General features: G+C 46.6%; 1 protein-coding gene across 2 annotated transcripts in view; it reads left to right on the top strand.

The window, feature by feature from the left end:
- Nucleotides 1–173: 173 nt before the first annotated feature.
- Nucleotides 174–10,712, top strand: part of TOX2 (TOX high mobility group box family member 2) — a 381,887-nt gene continuing 371,348 nt past the window's right edge. Inside the window, exon 1 of one of the 2 annotated variants that reach the window (XM_006022250.3) lies at nucleotides 174–449. In XM_006022250.3, the coding sequence (XP_006022312.2) occupies nucleotides 420–449 (30 nt within the window). In that variant the 5' untranslated portion in view covers nucleotides 174–419. The remainder of the gene's footprint in view (nucleotides 450–10,712) is intronic. The other variant, XM_014519289.2, reaches the window with a different exon arrangement.

The raw sequence follows: 10,712 nt of genomic DNA, 5'->3' as shown, positions 1-10,712 counted from the left end.
GTCAGAGGCGGCGCCGGGTGGGGCGGGGCGGGCGCCGGGACTCGACAGCTCCCGGGCAACAATGAGGCGGCAGCCGGCGCGCTGCGGTCCCGCGCGGAGTCCGGGCAGGGCTCAGTCCTTGCGCGCAGGGCCTTGGCCGGAGCCCCGCAGCGCGCGCTCCGGTCCCGTGCCGATTCCAGGTGCTCCGAAACCGTGCGGCTCTCGCTGCAGGTCGTTGCCGCTCGAAACGCCGGAAACTTCCCTGTTTGTGGGACAAGAAGTGTTAACCCCGCGGAGGCTGCGTCCTGCGGGAGGGAATTTCAAACCGGGTTTAGGAGACATCGGTGGCCTCTGCCAGGCAGCCGGCATCTCACGGAGGGTCGGGGCAGTTCCATGGGACCAGGAGACTTTGTGGGCTTGGCAGTGGGTCAAGTTGAAAAATGTATGGGCTAGGACACAAATGCTTTAGGGTGAGTATGTTATTCTTGTTTGTGTGATTTATTTATTTATTTATATTTCTCTTCCCTGATGTTTCTCCCAAAGGGATTTACATTTTCTTTTCTTTTGGCAAGGCCACACAAACCTCGCCCTGGCCTTGTGTTTACCCACTGAGCTATGGTTATTTGTACACTTGTTTTCATTTTTCTGATCTCTGGCTTTGGGTTGTTGTCCCTCCATTGGAGGGATCTACTTCACGTACTCATCCCCACAATACAATTACTTCTGTTAAATACAGCAGGCAGCCCTGGATTATGTATATTTCACAAGATCTACAGTGCAGCGTGAAAATCTTTCTAACCTAGATTTCTCTGCTTGCTGCTGCTGAATGGAAAAACAGCCTTTTTGTAATGAGAGAGGCATTCACTGGGGAATATTTGAGAGTGCCAGAGGTGTTTTAGGAAATGATATTTCATCCAAGAGCAATGAGAGGGTAAAGCCATAATATGTTCAGTAGTAAATAGTTCTTTACTGGTGCCACCCGCCTTGCGTTTGAGGAAGATAGCACTGTAACCTTTTAGTAACAAAATGGTTTGGAATAAAACCATTTGGAGTATGATTCATTTGGTTAAGTTTGAATGCAGCTATGTCTAGGTTTCATGGTCCAAAATTCTAACGATTTTATTTTTAAAAGTTAATGTAGGTATTGAAAGTTCTAATATTGCAGAACTATAGTTAGGATGGCCATGCATTTTGTTGTTGTAACATGCTGAATCTAACTTTGTGTTTAGAAAATAGAAAAAGAGAAAGAAGCATGGTTTTAGAGAATCGGTGAATTAATTTGATATATTTAAATATGATCTGCATTTGGTTCATTTACACACCTTGACTAGTATGCAACAAACTTAATGATTGCTTTTTTTTAATATGGCTAATTATTCCAAAACCAAAACTGATATAATGGGAAATTATTGTTTTCCAAGCTCCGTTTTTATTAGTTGCACTTTGCTTTATTAACATCTGGGTTACTTTATAAAGTACTAAAAATATGACCAGGCCCTTGGGAGAGAAGATATAATCTTTTTATACCTATCGATCAATTGATTGAGATAGATATGTATGTATGTGTGTGTGTGTGTGTGTATACACACACACACACACACACACACACACACATACATACACACACACACACACACATATATATATATATATATATATATATATATATACACATATGTATGTGTATATAAAATCCTTACTAGTGTCAATTGCTAAGGTATATGAGAGCTTGAGGTAAAAAAGTCTGTAAACAGACACAGTGGAATATTGCAGTAGGTCTAAAACTCTGCTTATTTTAATTATCTAAAATCTTGCTGCTTTTCCTAGTGTTTGATGTAGAAGATGTTGCTCAGGTAGGGTGTCACATCCTGAGGTCTAATTGGGGTACATGCCATTTTTTCTGTAACTTGGCTGTTATGTTTTCTCTATGACATCTTAAGAGCAAAGAGTGCCTTGCAATGGAAAGTCAAGTCACAACATAAAAGTTAACTTGTACTTCCAAAACCTTTGATGTGAGAATACTTTCAGGCCCATTTTTGTGGAGTTGTCCATGGCTTGAGTCCCTGATATTAGTTCTGTTGTAACTAGTCGGCAGCTACTTGCTGTTAATTGGTTTATGTGGGAAATGCTTGTTTGGTGCAATACACTGAAAGCGGAAAGATCTGGAGGAGATGTTTGCTTCATTTTTCTAATGAATAAAATAAGCCAGTTTTTTAATCTTCAAGCTGAAAAGGCTAGATGGGATGTTGCAGAGGAGCATACAAGGTACTGACCACTGCCACCAGGTGCTGCTGTTGGCACTGCTACTGAAGATCTTAAGGAAGGGAGAGTAAGAAGGGAAAATACTAGCCTTTTCCCTGATGTTTAAGAATTTCTTTGTAGTATCAAACACTATTTGCTTAAGTAACATGGGTCAGATTTACTCTTGGTATGAAGCCACTTGAGGCAGGCCAGGAATAAAATTGGTTCAGTTTGTTTTAGAGACTAAATGCAGATGCAGTGCAATTAATTTTAATAAAAGATTGACAAAGTGCGCAGAAAGGAATGTGCATCATCTAGTACAACCGTGGGATATATTTTAGGAGGACAGAGTGGACACTATCAGTATCTCCTACTCTGTTCAACAGGAAATTCAAGATTGGGTGTGGGCTTCTGCCCTGCTCTCCTCTGCAGGTCCACTTTGTTTTGAATGAACACCATGAAAATAAATTACTTATATGGTTTTATTTCTGTGGGAACTTCTTATTTGAGGGGTCCAAGTGAAACCCTTCCTCTTCATGAGATTTTTTTCCCCTTCATTTACAGATTCTATCCCTCATCCATGCCTGTTATTTGTCTAATGCTGGAAATGTGTGAGATGCTGAATAAGATACAAAATAAAGACAGTCACAACAAGCTCCAAAAAGCCCAGACAAAGTTGGATGCAGTGGAAAAATCTGGAGGAGGAGGGTTGTCTTAGAAGAGTTCTCTTGACCATGTTAGGATGGATCTAAATGAGGAGAGCACTGGTACATTGGGGGACCATTCCATCCACTGCTCCTTTTGCAGTGAGCTGAGACCCAGAAGAGTGGAGGTGGGGAGGAGGCTTGGTTTTTTCTTCTTCTGCCAGAGACCTTTTTAGTAGTTGAAGTCAGAGAAGCTGTCAGCACTTCACCCAAGAGAATACTACCAAATGTATAATACAGATAAGGAGAAGCTTAAAAATTGAGTTTTAAACTCTTTGCCTTAAAGTTCTTTCCATTTAAGATGGGCTCTTTTTTCAGTAGGCAGAGAAACACCAAGATAGAAAGACATGCACAATGTTACTGTGCATAAATAGCATGAGCTGAGAGCATAACGATAGCTCTGCCTGTGCTATCACTGAGCCAATAGGCACTTTTAGTACAGCCAGTGAGCTTGCTGAGGAAACACTCTTTAGCCCAAAGCATCCTGAAATGCTAATGTAATTGTTCTGTGCACTTAGTGAACATGATATTGTTATCATGAGACTTCCAATCTCATTTGTGCACCGCAGTAAGCTTCAATTTCTCCTAGCTACTGAGGTACCTGCCATGCATCAGCATTTCCATTTTAGGAAGAACAAGAACATTTAAAGGTATAATAAAATGGGGGTCATACATTCAGTACTACCTGCAAAAATTTGTGAAGCTGTCCTATAGGGTGTCACAGACAGGGCCTTCTGTTAGCTGTGCAAAGTGATGAATGCTGACTCAAGGGCAAATATAGTAAGATCCCTGTAATCCGGCATGAGTGGAGAATGGGGAGTGCTGGTAAGCTAAAAGTGCCAGTTGCCTGAGGCACAGGGTTTCCGGCTGGGTGCGGAACAGGGGCAGGGGAGGGGGTGGCAGCAGCTGCATGCAGAGCAGTGGCAGGACGGAGTGGTGGGTGGTGGTGACAGCGGCCGCCGCATGCGAGCTTTCCCCCCTGTCCCCCCACACAGCAGGAGGCAATGTGGTGTGGTGCGGCACCGTTTGCGTTCTGCCGCTTTCCGGCAGAAATAAAATTCCGGTTAATAAGGTTTTCCGGTTGATGAAGTACCAGATAACAGAGATTTTACTGTACCGACACTTGTCCATGGCACCTTTCCTTCCCAAACAGTGGAAGGCGAATGATTAGTGGATCTACAGCTGTCTCCCTATCCAGGGTCTTTTATTGATGCTCATTACTATAGAGAGAGGTAGTTGGCTGTATTAGTCTGAAGTTAGGGAAAAGGCAGGGTAGATTTTCACTTTATAGACTAAATCAGAGATGCCTAAGCTTTGTAAGCAGCACTATATTTAATCAGATATTAGCATATTATGAAGGAAGCTGCCCTTTATGTAAACTTAGACATTTCTGATTTAGTTAGTCTATAGGGTACAAATCTACCCTGTCTTCTCCTCATTACTGTTTTCTTTGAGGGCCAGATTCCAAAAAGAACTGAGATGCCAAAAAGGCAAGAACCCATAACTTTTTGAGCCTGTCTTCCAGAGTAGAATCCAGGATGCTGAAGGAGGCAGGTGGACTCCCTATATACTGGGCGTGTCTACCTGAGATGCTTAATGTGCAGTGGGCTAATTCTACTGCGTATTAGTGTGTCAAAGCAAAAGCCGTGCTAATGTGCAGTAGAATGAGTCTACTGATCATTAAGCATCATGAAAAGACCATGTTCCTTTGCTACTGTGCATGACATTTAGTTAGTACCTTATATTAGAGGTACTAAATTTAATGCACAATAGCAATGGCCCATTAATGCACACATAGATGTGCCCAGTATATAGGGAGAATTCGGTATATAGGGAGAATTCGGCATCTCAGTACATGATCCACAAGAATCAGCCTGATGAGCAGGGAGCCAATAAAAATCAGCCCACTGCTGCCTAAATGTATCTGAGAGAGGAAACACTGAGTGCATCTACACATGCTATTAGTGTGACACAATAAACTCTGATGCAGTTCATGGTAGAGTTTATTGCTCCCGGGTGCTGCGTTTACGTGTGTACCCAAGACCTCAGCACGCTGAGCTGGGTTAAACCAACCCCAGCTGGTAGAGGGCCCGGGGTGGAGGGGTGGTCGGCCTGCCAGCCTGGGGCTGCTCTGACCCAGCTCACTGTGCTGCAGAGGGGCTGGCTGGGGCACAAGGGTGCTTCACCTCTGTTCCCAGCCACCCCTGTCAGAATTGACATGAGCATTGCAGTGCACTAAACACTGCCACAGCATAGAGCTTGTGTTTACAAGTACTAACCTATAGTGGTGCTTATTAGTTTACTGTGCCCTAATAGGGACGCATGCCTAGATGCTGAGAGTTTACTGCAGAGCTAATTAGTCAGCTCTGCAGTGAATGTTTCCTGTAGATGCAGCCACTGATTCTTAAATCCCACTCCCAAGAACCTAATTTCTTTTAGATGCCAGAGTTCTGAGCCCTCTGCTGAGTGTAGGAGTCCTCTCCTATGCCCTTTCTTTGAAGTATCAAGTGGATTACACTGTTTCCTTTTAGGACATGGGAGGAGAAAGGTAGTGTTGGTGCCTATGCCTATGATGTAGCATAGCTGTGATACCACCAGGATGTGGGTAAACCAGATTTAGTACCCTCCTTTACTTGCTGGAATTCAAGCCTGCATTTCCACCTGCCTGGAGTGTCTGCAACCCCCATGATGTTGCCTATTCTTGGTGGGTGCACATCTTCACTCCTGCTGGAGTTTTTCCCTTCTGTAGAAAAAAGGTTAAGACTCAGTGGATCAGAGAGACAGAGCACAAGACCAACCTGATTCCCTGGACAAATAGTGCGGTTGTTCATGAGGTAGAATGGGAGCGAACAGTGTCTCCTGCTGGACTGTTTTTGAATATCAGCCAGCAACTGTTTCAATTAAAACAGAAACAGTGCTGAAGAACAAGGACTAGAATCAAGGTCTCTGCACTCTGAGATGAGTATCATAACTGCTAAGCTACAGTCCAACACCCCTTGGCTCTCTTTCTTTGAATCTTGAATTCTTTTCTTCACAGTGGCCCACCTTCAGCAGAAGCAGTCCAAACTTCCCTCTGAATAGTATATAGTCTGGTTGTTAGAGTGCCTTTCTTAGGAAGCTGGTGATAATGAGATTCAAACTCACAGGCAGAGGAGGTGCTTTGGAGTGTCTCACTTCCTGGGCGAGTACTCTGAGCACTACACTATTATGTAATAGTGGTTCCTCCTATGACTGCTTTTTTAAAGAAGCTGGTTGCTGTGGCATTTTGTGAAGAGCCTGATCTGTTGGTGCATGTTAGGCAAATTCTGACAGCCTGTACTACCAGATTTACTCAAGTATAAGATGAGGTTTTTTTCCCCCACATTGGGAAAATGCTGTCTATCATTAAACTGATGCCAGAAGCAGCATGTGCTCAATAAAAGAAATCAACTATAAAGTTGATTTAAAGGCAGCCAACAACTGAACAAGACTATAAGGCTAGGGACAGACATTCAAAAAGCCTGAGCCTGAATTGATTCAATCTTTGCAGATTAGTCTAACCTGACTAGGCTGAACTGGTTTGAAATTGGAGATACATTGTCTCTGGACTGAAAAAATGTAGGCACATGCCTGCAGTGGCTCAGGCTGAAAGCTGGGGGGTGCTAGAGCAGCCCTCCCTTTCCTTCTGCAGGGAGCTGAGTTTAGGGGTGTGTGGTCAGGCCCCCACAGGGCGCTCTCATTAAGATCTGCCTGCATGGTCCCAAACATTTCCCCTCTGGCTGCTCAAGTGGTGGGGTGCCTCAGAGTGCTAGCCCTCGGCTAGCACTCTGAGGCAAGGAGGGGGCGGGGTACAGTATATGCATGTGTTGATGATATGGAGCTTTTCAATGTCCCTCCCTACTTTGTCATACTGTCTGCAGCAAACTGATGAGGGAGCAAGCCAGCGAGGTTGGGGGTGGGGCTGGTAATAGTTTTCATCACCTGATTAGCAAAGCAATAACCTCTTCAAACTTCTTAAACAGCTTACTGGCTGACCTCTTGATTAGCACCAAAAGCCCTAAGCAGTCACTGTTCTGTCTGCCTGCCCCAGTGAAATTGGAGAGACACACACGGACACTTCTCGGCATGACCCCAGCACTTTTTTCCTGTCACTGGCAGGAGGTTAGACTCGATGATCCATTGAGGTCCCTTCCGACCCTAGCATATGTGAATCTATGAATAAACTGGTTTGACCCAAATCAGTTAAGTCTGATATTACATTCAACCAGGTTTATCGCAAACTGGTTTCAGCCATTTTCAAACTGGTTTATGTGCACTGAACATCTGTTCTGTTACAGGTTTAAACCAGTTTCTGATCACTTAAACTAGTTTATGTGTAATGTCTGTCCCTAGCTTAAAAGACAAGGCCCATGTGGCGGGGCACTTTTGGTGCCTGTCATTTTAAGGGTCTTGAGCAGGCTGTGGAGCAGTTGGCAAGTGTCATTAGGTGCAATTAGGCGTTCAAATGACTGCAAGGGGACCCCTGGATTGGATGAGGGCTGGGCAGCCAGGGTATAAGCCTAGGCCCTAGGAGGTGAGCCGGGAGTTACATGTGGGCTAGGGACAGACATTCAAAAAGCCTGGGCCAGAATTGATATAACCTTTGCAGGTTAGTCTAACCTGGCTAGGCTGAACTGGTTTGCAAGTGCACAGACATTCCCTCTGGACTGAGAAATTATGAGCATGTGCCTAAAGTGGCTCAGGCTAGAAGCCAGGGGGTACTAGAGCAGCCCTCCTACCCTTCTATAGTGCTGAGCTGAGTGGGGGTGTGACCAGACCCTGGCAGGACACTTTGATTAGGGGAGGGGTCCGTTCCCCCTCTCCCCCCTCCTGCTTCTCCTGGACCAGCGAGGGAGCCAGCAGGGAGTTGATAACACAGCATTTAGCACCCCAGCAAGAAAATAAAGCCCTTCTTATTAGTTCAAGCTCTTCTTAAACAACTTTTTCCAAGGAAGGAATGGAGGGACATTACTAGCTGATCTGTTGATTAGCTCCAAAAAGCCCTAAGCAGACACTGTCCTGTCTGTCTTTGACCTGTCTGCCTCACACAGACACCTCTGAGCATTAGCTAGCGTACCACATGCTGGCTACAGTCTGTGTTTTGGGAGCTGGATGGTGAGGAATCCCTGCTTAAGCAGCGAGTGGTGGAGAAGTTGGGACAGGGGGAAGCCAGGCAGACACTGCTATGCCTGCAGTCTCTGCTGGAGCTCCAGCTAGGTTGCAGAGGGGTGGGGCCAGTTCTCCTCTGGAGCAAACAGCTCAGCCCAGGGCTGCAAAGCATCTGGGATGCTGGGGGACTATGATTTAAGTTAAACCAGGAAGGGGACATTGCATAAACCGGTTTTATCCAAAACAGTTAAGTCTGATAATACATTCAACCAGGTTTATCTCAAACTGGTTTCAGCCATTTTCAAACTAGTTTATGTGCATGGGACATCTGTTCTGTTACAGGTTTAAAACAGTTTCTCATCTGCAAAGCATCTGGGATGCTGGGGGACTATGATTTAAGTTAAACCAGGAAGGGGACATTGCATAAACCGGTTTTATCCAAAACAGTTAAGTCTGATAATACATTCAACCAGGTTTATCTCAAACTGGTTTCAGCCATTTTCAAACTAGTTTATGTGCATGGGACATCTGTTCTGTTACAGGTTTAAAACAGTTTCTCATCACTTATAGTTTCATAGTTTTAGGGTCGGAAGGGACCTAATAGATCTTCTAGCCCGACCCCCCGCCAGGGCGGGAGAACAACAAAAGAACCCTAAACAAAAAACGGGACTCAAATGAGTCCAGCCAGGTAGGTATCCAGCCTCTTCTTAAAGATCCCCAGGGTAGGGGCCAGCACCACCTCCCTTGGAAGTTGGTTCCAGCTCCTAGCCGCCCTAACTGTGAAGTAGTTTTTTCGGATGTCCAATCTGTACCTCCTCTCCATCAACTTGTGCCCATTACTCCTTGTTATGCCAGCGGGGGCTAGGGGAAACAGCGTCTCCCCCAAACCCTTCTGGTTCCCCCTAGTGAGTTTATAGACGGTCACCAGGTCCCCCCTCAGCCTTCTCTTGTGGAGGCTGAATAGGTTCAGGTCCCGCAGTCTCTCACTGTAGGGTCTGCCCTGTTGTCCCCGGATCATGCGGGTGGCCCTCCTCTGGACCCTCTCCATGTTGTCCACATCCCTCCTGAAATGGGGCGCACAGAACTGGACACAATACTCCAGCTGCGGCCTGACCAGCGTCGCATAGAGGGGGAGGATCACCTCCCTGGCTCTACTCGAGATGCACCTGTGGATGCACGACAAGGTCCGGTTAGCCCTGCCAACCATGACCTCGCATTGTCGGCCCATGTTCATCTTGGAGTCAATAATGACACCAAGATCCCTTTCCGCCTCCGTGCTCTCAAGTAGGGAGTTCCCCATCGTATAAGTGTGCTGCTGGTTCCTACTACCCAAGTGCAGCACCCTGCACTTGTCCGTATTGAAACACATCCTGTTCCTGTTTGCCCACCCCTGTAACCTATCCAGATCCTTCTGCAATCTCTCTCTCCCTGCTAGCGTGCTCACCTCCCCCCAAATTTTGGTGTCATCAGCGAATTTAAACAGGTTGCTTTCCACCCCAACATCAAGATCGCTGATGAAGAAATTGAACAGCGCAGGCCCCAGGACCGAGCCCTGGGGGACTCCACTACCCACCTCCCCCCAAGTCGAGTATGATCCATCCACCACCACCCTCTGAGTGCGACCCTTCAGCCAATCTGCAATCCATCTGACCGTGTAGGCATGTATGCCACAGTCGCCTAGTTTATTAATTAGGATGGGGTGAGAGACGGTGTCAAAGGCCTTGCTGAAGTCCAGAAAGACTACATCCACCGCGACACCTGCGTCCATGGCCTTTGTGACCTGATCATAAAAGGCAATCAGGTTGGTCTGACATGATCTCCCCCTAATAAATCCATGCTGATTGCCCCTGAGCATCATCTCTGATGCCGGCCCATCACAAATGTGCTCCTTGATGACTTAAACTGGTTTATGTGTAATGTCTGTCCCTACCCTTAGGAGCCAGTAGAGCAATATTGCACAGCCTGAGGAGACAGCTCCTGGAACATCTGAAGGTCAGGGTGGGAACTATGGGGATGGAGGTGGTTGTCTCTGGTCCTGGGTAGGACCTGAAACTGCACCCTGCTGGAGTTGGATGGGGTGGTGGGGCTGCCTGTGGCAAGGCAGTCTCCAGGAAATGCCACACCTGTGTCTCCCCATTGAAAAGCGAGGTTGGGGTGCCATAAAGTCTCAGCCCCTGCTGTCTTGTGGGTATCCTGTGGAGGAGAAAGGCTAGGGGAGCTCATACTGACAGAAAAGCACAGGGCTCAGGTCCACTGAGTGAGGCCTGAAGCAGGGTCCACACCCACTGAGTGGGACCTGAGGTCCAAGGGGCATAAGGCCCAGGAGCCCAGTGAGGGGACAGAGTGGTGACCCCAGTGAGGGGGCGGAGAGGCCAAAGCATATCTGAAGACACTTGAGGCCATATCAAGTGGAGGCTAAGGGGCTGGGGGAGTTGGAAGTGATTTTAAATGCCATCTGCGAGCCATGAGACAGTATAAGAGGAGGTTTGGAGCTGTGTATTTCACCCTTGGCATCAGGGCAACCGAATGGGCAGCCTCCCACATATAAACACCTATTTTTTGGAAACATCAAAGGTGTGGCTGTGCGGACTGGCTCCCGATCTTGGGGGCGAGCCGGGCCCGTCTTTGTGCACACAGACTGTGGCCAGCAGCCCGGGCACG

Source organism: Alligator sinensis, unplaced genomic scaffold (genome assembly GCF_000455745.1).
Source record: "Alligator sinensis unplaced genomic scaffold, ASM45574v1 scaffold368_1, whole genome shotgun sequence".
NCBI classification, from domain to species: Eukaryota; Metazoa; Chordata; order Crocodylia; family Alligatoridae; genus Alligator; species Alligator sinensis.
Note: the sequence above shows the minus strand (reverse complement) of the source record. Positions and strands in the feature narration are given on the sequence as shown.